This window comes from Corythoichthys intestinalis, chromosome 1, assembly GCF_030265065.1.
Source record: "Corythoichthys intestinalis isolate RoL2023-P3 chromosome 1, ASM3026506v1, whole genome shotgun sequence".
Taxonomy (NCBI): Eukaryota; Metazoa; Chordata; class Actinopteri; order Syngnathiformes; family Syngnathidae; genus Corythoichthys; species Corythoichthys intestinalis.
Window position 1 is genome coordinate 43,251,372 of NC_080395.1, and position 17,862 is coordinate 43,269,233.

At 39.3% G+C, this 17,862-nt stretch overlaps 1 protein-coding gene across 6 annotated transcripts in view; it reads right to left on the reverse strand.

Moving 5' to 3' along the window:
* Window positions 1–10,634, reverse strand: part of znf280d (zinc finger protein 280D) — a 40,152-nt gene extending 29,518 nt beyond the window's left edge. Inside the window, exons 1-8 of one of the 6 annotated variants that reach the window (XM_057842985.1) lie at window positions 10,547–10,634; window positions 9,581–9,651; window positions 8,518–8,607; window positions 8,154–8,209; window positions 7,638–7,800; window positions 621–748; window positions 236–444; window positions 12–108 (exon numbers count right to left, since the gene is read on the reverse strand). In XM_057842985.1, the coding sequence (XP_057698968.1) occupies window positions 12–108; window positions 236–444; window positions 621–741 (427 nt within the window). In that variant the 5' untranslated portion in view covers window positions 742–748; window positions 7,638–7,800; window positions 8,154–8,209; ... (1 more) ...; window positions 9,581–9,651; window positions 10,547–10,634. Of the gene's footprint in view, window positions 1–11; window positions 109–235; window positions 445–620; window positions 749–4,997; window positions 5,375–5,420; window positions 7,615–7,637; window positions 7,801–8,153; window positions 8,210–8,517; window positions 9,272–9,580; window positions 9,772–10,546 lie in introns of those variants that run through there. The other 5 variants (XM_057842995.1, XM_057842976.1, XM_057843014.1 and 2 more) reach the window with 5 other exon arrangements.
* Window positions 10,635–17,862: the final 7,228 nt, after the last annotated feature.

Sequence of the window (17,862 nt, forward strand, 5' to 3'; positions counted from 1 at the left end):
CTCCTAACTACCTGGTATAATGGTAAATTTTGTCCCCGGAGGATAGTGCTTCCCAAGAGTGGCAACCAAGTCATTGTTGCTGGTTAACGGAGGCGTCACGATGAAGCCCTTGGATTAAAACAGATAAATATGTAGATTAATATTTACACAATAATAATTAACTCATTGGCTGCCATTAACAGCAATAGACAGTCAATCCATTTGGCTTTGCAGGGCTGTTAGTGGATGACAATACCTGATTATTGACAATCACAGGCTGGGGAGTCACTGTCCGGATATTAGTTCTCGGAGCACTGGCGGCATTTCCAGATATTTTTAATGGTAACATTATAGAAGAAGGGGCCACGGGCGACACTGGTGTTGGTGTAGGAGGAGCAGAGTTGACCACGTACTTTTCCACATTGTCAATTGGAGGAATAGGCGGAACCTCTTTTTCTTTTTTTGCTAGAAAAGCATGTTTGAAAAAAGGCACGTCAAATGGATATCAAATGACAGCAAAGGAAAAATAAGTTGCTATATAAATAAAGAAAACGCTTCATGACCATCAGCAACCCAGCGCAAGCTTCCATCGTACAAATGAAAGCATTTAAACAATAGTCCTCATAAAAGTATTTACATACCCACTACTCCAACAAAAATGGGCTCGTCATCATCGTCCTCTTCCTCCTCTATCTGCTCTGGAGCTGCTCTCTGCCATGGCTCCAGCTCTTCTTCCTCACATTCCATAAATAGTTCAGACATTTTGGACCTTCAACGCAAACAAAACATTTAATCACATAATAAAAATGAATGGGAATGTTTTTTCTCATTTGTTCTCTGAATGTGCATTTGTTACATCTCGTCTTTAATACTGCAAATCCCTGCATGTCGTGTCGAATATTAAAAGCCTACAGTTAGTACAATTGCTGCAGCAAGAATTGATGAGGCTGAGAAACCTTGATCATTTTATTCCTCCACTTGCCAATTTGCTTAGCTGCCACTTATTTTCTCCTCCCCACTCTTCTGGGGTTGGCGATGAGTGAATATTATCCTGTTGCTATACGGATTCTGCACTTAGGATCTAAAACATTCTAAAACATGTTTTGAGGTGGAACCCTTTCCTACAGAATTAATCACTATCCCAAATGCGCCTACCTGCAGCTCTCCTTCAAATCAAGTATAATTCCCTGCCAAGTTTCACAGTTAACATGTAAATGTCAGTAGAGGTGAATGAATTACTGTAAATTAAAGGACCCTCATTCCCTAAACGATCACGTGATTGGAAATTGGGCCAATCGCGCCATTTTTCAGAGGCTCGGAATCGGGTGAAAAGGATCAAGTTTTTGATTTAAAAAAAATATATATATTTTTCTGCTTCATGTTCGAACTGCCTCTCACCCTCCCTCCAGCTAAGCAGTGCGACCAAGCTGTTTTTCTTTGTCACCATTGCAGCTAGCATTTGGTGCTTAACGTTAATGATGATTGACAGGTTTGTAGCTTTGATCTGGCGAGAGAAGCCTCGGTAGCCTCAAACTCCAGACTCTCCGCTGTTCCAGCTATAGAGTCTGGCGTCTGTTCAGCGGATCAAATTCCCAGGGCTAAGCAAGCCACAGCAAACAGACAGCGGAGTGGACCAATCAGCGACGGGTGGACGTGAGGTTGGTAAAGCGACAAGAAACTCTAGCGCGAGGACGTAAACATTAGAGGAGAGTGGAGAACGGAGAAGTTTATTCAACGTGGCAAGCGTGAGACAGACTGCTGGTTTTAGCAACTCAATGTTTTTTGGTCCTTTAAAATTGAATTTACCACGGATAGGAACATATTCTTCCCTCTCCCGTTTGCCATCTGTGTTGGTGTGGAGACGACTTCTGATGCGCAAGAGTGACATTGCTCGATAAGAACACATCACGCAAATAAACAAATGTGATTGCATGGACCATTTCGTTTGGGCTCGAGAGGCCAATAAGGAGCTGGGTCCCAGACTATATAGCTGGAACAGCGGTGAGTATGGAGTTCCAGGCTAAAGCCTCGGTAGCTCTACGATCAAAGGCACCAGTGGATTTATCTTCGTTAATCTTGGTACACAGTCGGATTGTGCTGTTGCACTCATTGTGTGAGAGGCTGTTCTTGGCACCGTGAGCATTGAAGAGTGAGTGAATTCGATTGGACTCACTCAATGAATCATTTACTAAAGATAAGCATCTTTCTACATCATTCCTGTTTAAAAATAATTCACATTATGGTGGTACAGCGGCTAGCACGTCAACCTCACACTTCTGGGATTGTGGATTCAATCCTGGCACCGGCCTTCCTGCCAAATTCTTTAAAAAAAAAAAAAAACGTGTATGGTATGCTAATTGAACACTCTAAAATGTCGGTAGTCCGAGTGTGTGCATGAATGGTTGTGTACAGTCCCCTCCATAATTATTAAAGAAAAAGTATTTGACATCAAATAATGTGAGTCACAATTATTAGCACCCCTGGTGTTAATACTTGGTACAACCCCCTTTTGCCAACAAAACAGCACCCAATCTTCTCCTATGTTTCACAAGATGGGAAAAGACAAAAAGAGGGATCTTCAGCCATTCCTCTTTGCAGAATCTCTCTAAATCATCCAGAGACCTGGGTCCTCTCCTCTGTACTCTCCTCTTCAGCTCATTCCACAGGTTTTCAATGGGGTTGAGGTCTGGGGACTGAGATGGCCATGGGCAGAGCTTGATTTTGTGTCTGGTGAACCATTTCTGTGCAGATTTGGCCATATGTTTAGGGTCACTGTCTTGCTGAAAGAGCCAGTGACGACCCATCTTCAGCTTTCGGGCAGAGGGCAACATATTTTGATTTAAAATGTCCTGGTATTTCAAAGCATTCATGATGCCATGCACCCTAACAAGGTTCCCAGGGCCTTTGGAAGCGAAACAGCCCCACAGCATCACTGACCCACCCCCATACTTTCCAGTGGGTATGAGGTGCTTTTCAGCTTGCGCATCTTTCGTGGCACGCCAGACCCACTTAGAGTGTTTGTTGCCAAAAAGCTCAATCTTGGGCTCATCTGACCAAAGCACAGTTGAAGCCACAATACCGCTTGGCGAACTCCAGACGTTTGCATTTATGATTGTGAGTGAGGGAAGGTTTTCTCCGTGCATGCCTCCTAAACAGCTTGTTGGCGTGTAGACAGCACCTCATACCCACTGTGAAGTATGGGGGTGGGTCAGTGATGCTGTGGGGCTGTTTCGCTTCCAAAGGCCCTGGGAACCTTGTTAGGGTGCATGGCATCATGAATGCTTTGAAATACCAGGACATTTTAAATCAAAATATGTTGCCCTCTGCCTGAAAGCTGAAGATGGGTCGTCACTGGGTCTTTCAGCAAGACAATGACCCTAAACATATGGCCAAATCTACACAGAAATGGTTCACCAGACACAAAATCAAGCTCCTCCCATGGCCAGCTCAGTCCCCTGACCTCAACCCCATTGAAAACCTGTGGGGTGAGCTGAAGAGGAGAGTACAGAGGAGAGGACCCAGGTCTCTGGATGATTTAGAGAGATTATGCAAAGAGGAATGGCTTAAGATCCCTCTTGCTGTCTTTTCCCATCTTGTGAAACATTATAGGAGATTAGGTGCTGTTTTGTTGGCAAAAGGGGGTTGTACAAAGTATTAACACCAGGGGTGCTAATAATTGTGACACACATTATTTGATGTCAAATAATTATTTCTTTATGTGGGATTTTTCCCCCACTGAATAAATGCACTTGTATTGAAGGTTGGATTTTTCTTTTTTCCCCCCTTAAGGTCCCATATTATTTAGACCAAAAAAATATTAGAAGCTAAAAACATATAATTATTATAAATCCAATAATTATGGAGGGCACTGTATCTATATGTGCCCTGCGACCGGCAACCTTTAGGGTGTACCCGGCCTTTTGCCTGGAGTTGGCTGTGATACGCTCCAACACCCCTGTGACCCTCGTAAGGATAAGTGGTTCAGAAGATGAATGAATTATATGAATGTTATGGACAGATGTGGTTCAGAAGATGAATTAATTATATGAATGTTATGGAGAGTGTAGAAAAGTATGACGTTAGAGGTGCTAACCATTCGGCTGCCAATCCCCCCTACGTTGTTTTTTGTTTTATCAATATATCAATGCCTTAAGTAAAACAAAATACTAAATCTACATTTAATTACATTGATTTCAACATGTAAGGTTTTGACTAGCTATATCTCGGGTTAAATGTGAGAAGTGCGACAGAATGTAGGCTGAATTCAAGCTTCTTGTGCAGGCCATAATTACAAAAATTTTGTCATTTGCCACAGAGAATAAAAATTTGCGGAGCGGGCTGCAGTTGGCCCGCGGGCCGTAGTTTGGACACACAGTTCCAAAACGTACTAAAGTGAGTTAGTTCAAAAGTTGAGTCCATAATACAAATTGCCACCTAAGTGAGCTATTTTGGCATTAATCGCATGTATGAATAAATCTTCCATTCGATACGCAGATTACGCACAAAGCTTGCAAATCAAGATGGCGGCGGTATTGACGAGGTACATGGGAAAACCTACCCAAAACCTGAGTACATTGCTAGTCACGTTGAAAGCAAAAAAAAGTGTTTACTTGCAAATATACGTGTCAGCAATACACGTGGGATATTTTACAAAAATACAACAAACGCATGAATGACAAACCTAATCATGCACTCATTTTGGGTTTGTTCGCAATGTTGGGTTCTGCTGCAACGAGTATTGCTAATGCTAGCGCGTTAGGGTGTTTTTCGCTTTTGTCCAATATTTTTCGCAACAGTGAGTGACTCATGACCAGACGAGACAAGACAAAACACGACTTTTTGAGGTATTATTTCAGTTTTTCATCCTGCGGTAGGTCGGTTTATCACTTGCTGCTCGTCGTATGAAAACCTAGAGCTAGCATTAGCTTGTTGTTATTGTCTCAAATGTGCATTGGGATAGACAGCATCGCATGGACGATCTCTGGATGTTCAGGTTTTTTTTGTTTTTTTTTGCTTACCTCTTTATCAGCCAAAATTCTGTCTGACTCAACAGCGTGTCGCAGCAGTGGTTGGGTGCAGATACAGTGCTTATTTCCCCAGAACACTAGCGATGGAAATGGTGCCCTATCTGAGCCAAGCGCGACGGAAACACTCGGTGAAAGACTGGACCAATCAAGGCGAGTTACAATCCAACTGACTAGGAAAAAGTAGTTGTAGCGCCCCCCATGTGTTTTGTCTGTTGCACATTTTGTGCCACTACGTTCTTTACTTTCACTAATTGGACATCTTTGTCACAAAATAATATAACTACTAAAGCGAATTAGCAGAGCATCGGCTGTCCATCTGCACTGTTTTCCCCCCTACGAAAAATGCCACTTTTGGCCGAATAATACACAATTAAAACTAACTTCGAAACTACAATGCTGTACTTGAAACACTACCTTGTCCAACTCGTAGGCGTGTGTCACACCCCGATGGAACCTACTGGCACCAATATGTTCACTAATAGTTTTACCTCTCAAGTCTCAACCACCTACATGTTCCTGTCCTACAAGCAGGGGTGTGACTAGGTTTTAAGAACAGGGGTTACACAGGATGTTAGTGAACGTAGCAAACACAATATATGGCGGAAAACACTCAGGTGACATGAAGTTCCGTTCTGAGAGCCCCAATTTGGCCAAATTTCAAAATTGTCCGATATGCATGTGTGATACATAATTGGAAAGCTTAAAATGCCAATTTTCTGGGGGAAGAAAAATTTTGAACAGGAGGGCATTAAATTTTTTTTTTTTTTTTTTAAACAGCGAAACCCTATCTGGAGGTGAGAGCAGGCGAGAGCAGAATTATAGACGCCATGACTTTAATGGGATATTTTCGCGTACTTACCTTTTTTGGATCCAAAAAGCCCATGTAGCATGTATCACTGCGCGTCAAGACACAGCTGTTAATGGCCACAGCTGGATTTTTTGGGGATTTTATGGGTGAAATATGGTAATATAACAAGGGTCGTGATGCAGAAATCGCAGACATCACGGAGTGGTTGAGATTTTCTTTTTCATATACTGTATTTACCCTTTTAAACGTTTTTTTTCTTTCTTTTCTTTGTTTGGATCGATTATTTATCATCTAACATATCGGAGAAAATGCGACAGTAACAAAAAAAAATACAATTAAGCGATAGTTTTTTTTTTTTAATTGACTGTTTTTTATTGAAAAGCATATTGTTCTTCCAACGTGCAATACGAAGAGATTTTACAGATTTCTGTTGCTTTTCCTTTTTAGAAACAAAACAAAAAACAAAGACCAAGGAGCAGGGAACCTATTACATCACTATACCTTTTACATACAAGAAATCATTATGTATGAGCATATATTAATCAAAATCACTTCGTACAGGCTTAACATATTCTGTCCATTTTGTCCACATCACATAAAACATGTCCAGTAGTAGCTTTATTGTGTAGGAGAGCCTCTCCGTAATAAAAATCTCTCTAACGACCTCAATCCAGTAATCTGTTGTCAGGTTTGAGCCACTTTGTTGTCAATGCTTTTTTGCTTGCAGCTAATAAGATATGAATGAGTTTCTTTTCATTATTGCTAATTTGTTGCACGTTTATTTTACATAGGTACATGGTAGCAAAGGACATGGGGATGTCAAAATTTTTAAAAAATTGTTGGTGATAATGAATGTCTAACCAATATTCCTGAATAACCGCACATTCCCAGAATATATGAAAATGATTTGCTGTGCTACTGCTGCATCTCCAACATGCGTCTCCCATTCCTTGATATTTTTTTCTGGACCGGTGTACAAAAAACCTCGTTGTGTCCTTCAAACAAAATTCACGCCAGTTGCTTGACCTCATCGTAATCCATTGTGTGTTACATATATCAGTCCATTCTTCTTCTGTAATAATAATACTACTCCCTTCTTTTTCCCATTTCTCCTTCACATACAGTAATGTGTGCTCCCCCCTTTACTCATCAGTCGACCGTTATATAATTTAGACAGTATTCTTGTTGGGTGAGGTGATTTCGTTAGAGATATAAATGTCTGTAAAAAACCCTCAGCAACATCTTTTTAAATTTTGATTTATATAGTGCCTGACCTGTAAATACCTGAAAAAAATCATCAGAGCCGAGTTATGAATTAAGCGATAGTTATGAGGTAGATATCCTTGACTTTTTTACAGACACCATTTTTTTTCATTGTGACGTAATTTGTTTACTGCCTTCTACTGGCACTCCAGAGGAATAAACATCAATATTATTTATCGCTATCCAGCAATCCTCAGAACTTTAGTTTAATATAAAAATTTTTAGGTAATATGAGTAAGATTTAATTAACTTACCGTTTATAAATGGGTACACATAAATCCCAATATAAGTTGAAGAACAAGCACCGAAGAGCAGCATATGTCATCTAAAGTCATCCTTTGAAGAGTCTCCAACATCCAGATTATGGGTAATTAGGTCCTCCAGGATTTGATGGCAAATTATTTGCGGTGTCTAGTTATTTTAATTTAAATTGACAAAAAACATAGCCTATACTGCCACAATGTAAAAGATGTCAGATTTCTGACCATGCTCCAAATTTTCAGTCAAAACTCAGTTTCCAAAAAATACTGTAGTGTCATGTAATTGAAACATTAACATACCATTTACAGCATTTGTCTTGTTGCTTTGTGGTGGCGTGGCTCAGTGATAGAGTAGTTATCCCCTAACCCAGAGGTTGCGGGTCCAATTCTCCACCCTGATGAACTCGTCTAAGTGTCCTTGAGCAAGACACTGAACCCCACATTGCTCCTGGTGGTGCGTCACCTGTAGGTGGATGGCGAAATAGTATAAAGCTCTTTGAGCGCCTTGAAAGGTGGAAAAGCGCTGCATAAGTATAAAGCCATCTACCATTTGCTTTAATGTTGGTAACCCACAATGCATTGCTAACTACAGTAATAAACTGTTTAACACAAAAACGGTATTTTACTGTTCAAAATTGGCCGTAAATTGACATCATTTTTTTTTACAGTGTCTCTGACTTATTTACAGACACTATTTTTTCATTGTGACGTAATTTGTTTAAAAGTTTAAAATATGCAAGTGAATACGTAATTTTTTAAAGTCGTTTTTTTCCTAAGCTAAAAATGACAGACATTTTGAATAAGAAATATAATTACCTTCTTTTTATGGCTGGGTTGAAACAAAAGAGGTTGCTTTACACGCACAGACACACCTGCACACATATATCCAAAAATTATTCATTACATACATACAGTGCTGGCCAAAAGTATTTGCACCCCTGCAATTCTGTCAGATAATGCTCAATTTCTCCCCAAATAATGACTGCAATTACAAGTGCTTTTGTAGTAATAGCTTCATTTATTTTGCTTGAAATGAAAAAACACAAAAGAGAATAGGGGGAAAAAAATCATTATAATTTTACACAAAACTCAAAAAATGGGCCAGACAAAAGTATTGGCTCCCTTTGCAAAATCATGTGATGATTCTCTAATTTAGTAATTAACAGTTCCTGTTACTTACCTGTGGCACATAGCAGGTGGTGGCAATAACAAAATCAAGCTCGCAGCCAGTTGAAATGGATTAAAGTTGACTCAACCTCTGTCCTGTGTCCTTGTGTGTACCACATTGAGCATGGATAAAAGAAAGAAGACCAAAGAACTGTCTGAGGACTTGAGAAGCAAATTTATGAGGAAGCATTGGCAATCTTAAGGCTACAAGTCCATCTTCAAAGACCTGAATGTTCCTGTGTCTACCGTACGCAGTGTCATCAATACGTGTAGAGCCCATATCACTGGTGCTAACCTCCCTGGATGTGGACGGAAAAGAAAAATTGACGAGAGATTTCAATAAAAGATTGTGTAGATGGAGGATAAAGAACCTTGACTAACATCCAAACAAGTTCAAGCTGTCCTGCAGTCCCAGGGTACAACAGTGTCAACCCGTACTATCCGTCTGCGTCTGAATGTAAGCGGACTCTATGATAGCATACCCAGGAAGACCCCACTTCTGACCCAGAGACATAAAAAAGCCAGGCTGGACAATACCTTTGGCCAGCACTGTATATACAGTACAGACCAAAAGTTTGGACACACCTCATTCAATGCAACACAAATGAAGGTCCCAACCCCATTGATAAAGCAATAAATTCCACTAATTAACCCTGAAAAGCCATGCCTGGTAAGTCAAAACCATTTTAGGTGAGTCCTTTGTGATGCTCATCAAGAGAATGGACAGAGTGTGCAAAAAAGTAATCAGAGCAAAGGTTGGCTACTTTGAAGATGCTAGAATATTATAAGTTTTTAGTTTTTTTTTTTTTTTTTTTGCTAAGTACATAACCCCACACATGTTCATTCATACTTTCAAGTTTCAAAATTACCTTCAGTGAGAATTTACAATGTAAATAGTAATGGGGAAAAAAAAAAAAACGCACTAATGAGAAGGTGTCCAAGCTTTTGGCCTGTATTGTATAAGGATGTGTGTTTGTGTGTGTGTGTGTGTGGGGGGGGGGGGGGGGGGTTATGTATGCTTTATATAATCATGTTCTTGGCTTTCTCCACTTTCTAATCATTACTTTCCTAGTTACCTTTTAAGTAGAGGTCTCTCCTCTGTCACCGTCTTTGCTCCTCTGCTCTGACAGCTACAGGTCAATAAAGGCTGTGGAGTGATTGTTATTAGTGTATTATTATGTCTATCCACTGATGATAATCATACGTGAATGAGTTCAGCTCCTGTATCCATCTGCGTAAAGTGAGAAACACAGCTGATGGTCCAGAAGGAAGTCACCTCAAATATAGTGGTTACAAGAGTGTTACATCATTTAACTTTTGACCGAAGAACAACAAAGGTAAAAGAAGTGCTCACTGCTCAGAGACCGACAGAAAAAATCAAAAGGTTGTACCAACTGCTAGCTAGGAATATGTTCTCAATGGCTTTGGGATTAAAATTAAATATGAACAAATGTGAATTACTGACTTTGCATGATTGCCCTCTACTAACGATTAATGAAATTGCTGTCAAAACAGAGGTTAAATATTTGGGTCTTGTTGTCACGAAAGATAAAAAGATAATGGAAAGCCAAAATATTGTTAATAACATTGATAAATGCAAACTTATGTTTAATAGATGGCTTCAGAGAGACATTTCAATTTTTGGGAGAGTGCTTTTGTCAAAAACCGAAGGTCTATCTAGGTTGATTTATCCAGCTTTTTCCTTGTCCATTTCACCCAAACTGATTAAACAAATTAATAGTGTTAATTTTAAATTCATATGGCGCAATAAGTGCCAGTATATTCGGAAAGCAGACATGGTGAAAAATGTTGAAGAAGGAGGGGTGAATGCTATTGATTTTGAGGTAATTAATGGGGTGTTGAAATTAAAATGGTTGATCAACTTTGTCAAATATGGACAATCCTTTTGGTATATGATTCTTAATGCGATTTTTCAGAAATTGGGGGAATAGGATTTTTGTTACGCTACGACTTTAATGACCGCTCTCTGCCGATCTGTTCGATTAGGCAATTTAATAGGATAACAAAAACCGTTCCTTCACCTTTGATTTCGATGGTCAGGGAAGGTATTTTGCACTCTGATGTCTCCCCTGGGTTGAGACAGCTCCGCATACAAGGTGTTGGTTTAATTGATATTAAATGCAATAAGTTTATAAGGATGCTTTTGTGTCAGGAATTGTTTCCTGGTCCAACAAAACGACATGTTTTTCTGAGGGACTTCAACAAGGCGGAGTTTAAGGACTTCAGGACAAAATATCTTTCATTTCCGATTCCGCCAAAATGTAAAGAAGTACAATTTAAGATCCTAAATGCAATTTATCCCACTAATGACTTTTTGAGACTTAAATTTAATTTTCAGACAAATTGTTGTGTTTTTTGTGAAAATGACATTCAAGATATTGATCATTTGTTTTTTCATTGTGACCTAGTGCAATTGTTCTGGAAGGATATGCGGAGCTGGCTTCAGTCCAAACAAATTGATCTTTCAACGTGGACGGTAGAGTCCATTAAGTTTGGTGTGTCCGGCAAAAATAAGGATTTGGTTTTTGTTGTTAATGTGATTTTATTACTTGGAAAATTCTTCATTCACAAATGCAGGTATTTTAAAACAAGACCTTGTTTTAAACATTGGATGAATGAGTTTCATATATGGTATAGATCTCTGAAATTGATCAAGCAGCAAAAAGCTCTCAATTTGGTTTCATTATTTGAGAAAGTTAATATTTCTTCGTAAAGCCCTGTGTTCGAGTACGTGTGTATGTGTGTGTGTGTGCGTGTGTATGTTGTGTAGTGACGCGTGTGTATGAATACAAACATGGCAAACAAGTAGAAATGTGTATATTATGATGGAGAGTGTTATTTGTGGTTTATTGTTAGAATGTTGAAAATGTGTGAGCCCGTTTTTGTTTGTAAATGTGTATAAATGTGTAAAAAAAAAAAAAAAAAAAAAAAAAACTGCTAGCTAGGTCACAGGGAAAACACGGACTGGATTTTCAGAGATGTGGGCGTTCTCAATATGAACAAGTGGAATGGATTGGATAGCGACGCACTGAAGGGGCTCTCTACCTTACTCTATGAAGTAAGGGAAAACTGACAGATTTATGATCATATTTAGGTTAATGAAGAAAGGTTATATGATTATTGATTTAAACATATATAATAACAAATATTCTGGCAACTACATAGTGAATATGTCAGCATTTTTTGTAATGTTATTAAAATAAATAAATAAAACAAAACACCAAATTATTTAGGGGGGGCTTAAGAATATTTTAGGGGGGCTGAAGCCCCCTAAAACACCCCTAACGATGCCACTGCCTACGAGTATATGCAAAAGTGAGGGGAAAAAATCCAATTAGTATAGAGGTAGGGCTGGGCAATCTGTCCCCCACCGCCACCAAATACGGATCACGATTATATTGTTTCATATCTTTCGATCTCGATTCTCTTATCAATTTGTGTATATATGTTTTTTATGTTGTTGTTTCCCTCACCTGAGTATAATCAGAGGTGGGTAGTAATGCGTTACATGTACTCCATTACATATAGTTGTGTAACATTTTGAGAAAAATGTACTTCTAAGAGTAGTTTACCAATCTATACTTTTTACTTTTGCTTGAGTAGATTTGTGATTAAAAAACGGTACTCTTACTCCGCTACTTTGGACTACACAAGAGTCGTTACATTTTTCCTCTTTATTCTACATAATAGATTTATTTATTTATTTTGCCAGCGATGCCAAGCGTAACCCTACCGATTTCACCAATGAGACGTCGCAACAATAATCACATGACTCCATTACACCAATCAGACGCAAGCTTGCCATTCTATCTTCACGTCAGCCTGTTCAATCATGCGGTGTCTTTAAAGCACAGGGAAAAAAATAATTATTTGATATAGAGCGCTGCCCTCAACATTACTCGAAAGCGCAGATTTAACCTCTTTTCCAGTTTTTATTTGGCACTGACTGACCACGGAAAAACAGAGATATGATCCTTTTAATTTCAAAATAGTAATTATGAAGGAACTCTTCACTATTCAAACTAGGAACTATTTTCTCCACCAGAGGGCACTCATTCTCTTTGGACGAATAATTCTTCATTTATGTAATTTTTTTTCTCTCGTCGGAATTCAATTATTATATACTGTATATATATATTTTTTTGCCCATTTGGCTTAATGTGGTTTGAGAAAAGGCTTATTGTACAGTATCATTATAACAACAATTCATACAGATAACTTTGTGCTGACAAAAAAAAAAAAAAAAAAGTTAAAAAAAAAAAAAATCCAACAAAAATATAAGCAGTTACTCACAATGCATTACTTGGGTATTCTTTTCACCAAATACTTTTTACTTGTACTTGAGTACATTTTTTTGGATGACTACTTTTACTTGAGTAATATTATTTAGAAATAAAATGAATACATTTTTTGGCTACTCTACCCACCTCTGAGTATATTAAACCACTTGAAAGCCAACAACACTAGACTATTTTGGGGGACTGTCAAAAAGCTGTCAAACTAGTTGGCAGTGTCAATTATATTACATGACTGATCACCGAGATTGAACAAAAATAAAATTTGACCTTGAGCTTAAAATCGCCCAGTCCAAGTTAAAATAGGTATAATGCTAGAAACAAATTCTACTAGTTCACATTGAGCACTTTACTAGTAGTAGCCCTACTTCTAGAGTGAAGATGTCAATTGATGTCCAGTTTTGCCTTTGCATTGAATAATGAATGAAAACTGGTGCTCTACAAATACATGGTTATATGACTTCAATAAGTTTGAATATTTTATTCAATGTCCATTATAGCCAGTTTATGATCCATGGCCTAGTACTGCATGCTCTTTGTCATCATTTGTATGACATTTCACTATACTAGTAGGATATCGATCAAATGCTTAAAACTGAAAGCCATAGCATTTATTTTCTATCTTACCGAACTGAATTACTAAAATAATGAGGTAAACTGTAACTTGGACCCTTGGTTAGTAGAACTAAGGTTGTAGCTGAATTATTTGTGTTTGTCCAACAGGTGGCAGTCTGGAATTGTAAATACTGTTAAAAGATGAGCGTGCTTTCTTGCCATTCAACAAATAAAAGCACTTGCTGAGAATTAAATTTTAATTGGAAAGTAATATTTCTTGACTAAAAACATGTCGAACCTTATTCTTTTTTATGAATGGTAACAGGTGTGTGCATATATGCACTCACCGGCCACTTTATTAGGTACGCCAAGCTAGTAATGGGTTGGACCCCCTTTTGCCTTCAGAACTGCCGCAATTCTTCGTGGCATCGATTCAGCAAGGTGCTGGAAGAATTGCTCAGAGAGTTTGGTCCATATTGACATGATGGCATCACGCAGTTGGTGCAGATTTGTCGGCTGCACATCCATGATGCGAATCTCCCGTTCCACCACATCCCAAAGATGCTCTATTGGATTGAGATCTGGTGACTGTGGAGGCCATTTCAGTACAGTGAACTCATTGTCATGTTCAAGAAACCAGTCTGAGATGATTCCAGCTTTATGACATGGCGCATTATCCTGCTGAAAGAGCCATCAGAAGTTGGGTACATTGTGGTCATAAAGGGATGGACATGGTCAGCAACAAAACTCAGGTAGGCTGTGGCGTTCCAACGATGCTCAATTGGTACCAAGGGGCCCAAAGAGTGCCAAGAAAATATTCCCCACACCATTACACCACCAGCACCAACCTGAACAGTTGTTACAAGGCAGGATGGATCCATGCTTTCATGTTGTTGATGCCAAATTCTGACCCTACCATCCGAATGTCGCAGCAGAAATTGAGACTCATCAGACCAGGCAACATTTTTCCAATCTTCTATTGTCCAATTTCGATGAGCTTGTGCAAATTGTAGCCTCAGTTTCCTGTTCTTAGCTGAAAGGAGTGGCACACTGCGTGGTCTTCTGCTGCTGTAGCCCATCTGCCTCAAAGTTCGACATACTGTGCGTTCAGAGATGCTCTTTATATATATATGTGTGTGTGTGTGTGTATCCAGTAAAATTGCATTAAGTGAAAATTGATCATTTGCAGTGACATCCCTGATGATATTAAGCAGCCTGGTTGAGAATTCAATTCAATTCAATTCAATTCGATTTTATTTGTATAGCCCTAAATCACAACAAGGTTGTCTCAAAGGGCTTTGCAGAGGCAATATGATACACAATCAGAAACAGCAAATGAAGCAACAAAGATGAATAAACAAAGTACAAGTCCTGGGCATCCCCCATCCTTAGACCCTCCATTTCGGCAAGGAAAAACTCCAAAAACTCCAGAGTCTTTGGGAGAAAATGAGAAACCTTGGGGAGTACCACAGTCAGGAGAGATCCACTCCCAGGACGGATAGACAGGAAGCACCAGGACTGCTAATGGGTATTAGCAGGCGAAGTTCCAGTCCGTAAAGATGCAGTGGAGTAAAGGAACAAGAAGAGGTCCATCTAGCCAGATGAGACGGGGGTGGCAACGATGACGTCCATCCAGCCAACGGTCCGGACAGTCAGGAGGCTGCAGCTGAAAAATAGCATCTCCCCAGAGGGGAGGGGGAAAGGGGACACTGGGTGACTAGTGATGAAGAGACTAGACAACTAGATATTAACATTGAAAAATAGAAATTAAGTAAGACAAGTGGTAGGCAGAGTGAGAAAAAGGAGATAGAACTCAGTGGCTGTACTTCCCCCAGCATTATAGCTTCTAGTGCAGCTTAGACTAAACTGTGAGTCTACTCCGACTTCAACTAGCCTGACCATAAACTTTGTCGAATAGGAACGTTTTTAATCTAATCTTAAATGTGCAGACTGTCTCGGCTTCTTTAATATTAGCTGGAAGCTGATTCCATAAAACAGGGGCTTAGTGGCTAAAGGCTCTAGCTCCGACAGTACTTTTAGAAACCCTGGGAACTACCAGTAGACCTGCATTCTGAGAACGGAGTGTTCTGTTGGGGCGGTATGGAACCAGAGCATCGGTGAGATAAGATGTAAGAAGGAGGATTTTAAATTTAATTCTAAACTCGACTGGAAGCCAGTGAAGGGCCTGGAGCACAGGGGTGATGTGCTCTCTTCTATTGGTTCCTGTTAAAAGTCTTGCTGCTGCGTTTTGGACTAGCTGAAGACCTTTTACAGAACTTTTAGGACAAGCTGCAAGTAGGGAGTTACAGTAATCCAATCTCGATGTAACGAACGCATGAATTAATTTTTCTGCATCGTTTTTAGATAAAATATTTCTAATTTTGGCTATGTTGCGCAGGTGAAAGAAGGCCGTTCTGCAGGTTTGTTTAATGTGAGCTTTAAACGAGAAGTCAGGGTCGAATAGAACTCCTAGGTTTTTAACTGTGGTGCTGGAGGCTACACTTACATTGTCCAGAGTGACTATCAGGGCAGCTAAAAGTCTCTCACACTTTTCGGGCCTATTATAAGTACTTCTGTCTATTCAGGGTTAAGTAGAAGACAGTTAGTGCTCATCCAGGTATTTTTATCTCGGACGCAGGTGCTTAGTTTGTCCACTTGCCTGATCTGCTCAGGTTTAATTGATAAATACAGTTGTGTGTCGTCAGCGTAACAATGAAAGTTAATGCTATGTTTTCTGATGATATTCTGATGATATGAGAACATAGTTGGTCCCAGGGTTATGAACGAGTTCCGTTCCTAGGCTGGCGATGTAACCCGAATTTCTGTGTAAGTCCAAATTAACCCTTGAGGTACCCCAAGATACCCCATGAACCTCAAAATAACTGTCCAAAAACATGTATTTTACGTTTTATTAATCAGATAAAGTAAAACATATGATACTGCGAGGTACGTTGTGTAAAATGCCGTTATATTCAATGACTATTCGGGCTTTAAAAAAAATTGGGGCAGTGACTCGCCTTACTGAGAGAAAAGGGTGCCGTGGAAAGAGTAGGGAGGGGAGAGAAGGAGGATATCATGGCTGCTCAGGTCGCCAGGGCCCGTCCCCTCTCTTAACAAGAGCCGCTGAGCCCATCATGCTAGGGGGAAGCAGCAGCATGAGAACAAGAAAGTGGGACCTGCCGCTGTCAGGAACTGCAGGACGGCGGTGACGCTGCTGGGGAGGTGGTGGGGGGACTCTAAACAGAATGGCGGACGAGACTCCAGCGTCGTAAAGTTGAAATCACGTAAGCCGGGTACATCGTAACCTGTAAATGCTATGGCTATTGCAATGCTATTGTACCATTTAGATGGTCTTTGTCTGACAGGAAATACAATAAAGGTTGCACCCCCCCTCCAAAAATGGACATGTTTCTATAGTCTAAAGCAAGTATTGCTCAAATGATGTCAAACTCCAAAAAGTGTTCTCTAATGTTAAACTTAAATATTGCATTTTTTTTAAAAGACGAATTGCAAACGACATTCACTTGCAATGAAACATTTTTTTTCTCAATTGGATTTATACCCAGACATCATCCACAAGGAGTTTTAATGTACATAATTAAATACAAATACACCAACTGTAAAGCCTACTTGGACAATGCAAATTAAAGGGAAGGTAAAAAGAAAAAAATTGGTGTTAGTGTTAGGTCAGTGGGGTACAGCTTGAATATTTATAAAGTTTCAAGAATGTGATTGTTAAAGCTAAATCTGTTATACAGATTGTTGACTTTTTGATTAAAAATGCTTTTCATAATGAATCCTTTTCAATAATTATTGAATATTGATATATCAAATTATGTCATTTTTTAGGTACACTGTGCATGTGGCTCACATGCATACAAAGCGATCTCACTTCACAAATTTTGGAGTTTTTTAAGCTTTGAGCAAGTCTCTCACCCATTTTTTTTTTTTTTTTTGCCTTGGCTTTAAAGAAATTAATTAAGAAACTACTTAAGAGTGAGCTTCTGACTCTCCACAGCTAAAATTTGTTCTGCCACTCGCACATTTGTTTTTGCTGTAAAGTAGCCCTCAGCATCATTCAATTGACATTTAACGCTACTCCTTATTTCTATAAGCACCTTTGCTTGGCATTGTGAGTATACAGCACAGAGTGTACAGAACTAAATGTACTGATTTTTTATTGTTCCAGGTGGCGTTGGGCTTTTTTGACCATGGATGTAAAACAACTGCAAATAAATATCCAGAGAAAGCATCCCAGTGACAATAGGACCCCAGGTCTGATTTCCTCATTTGACTGACATGCTCTTGTGCAATCAAATTCCTAAAAGCTGCCAACTCAAGCAGCGTGTCACAAATGAAGTACATTTCCTTAATCGGTGCAACCCAGAGGTCAATTTGTATGCAAACAACGATAAAATGGGCTTAATGAGGCTTAAAGCTAACTTTGCATTCATGACTACAAACATTAGTCTGCAAAAAGCCATCTT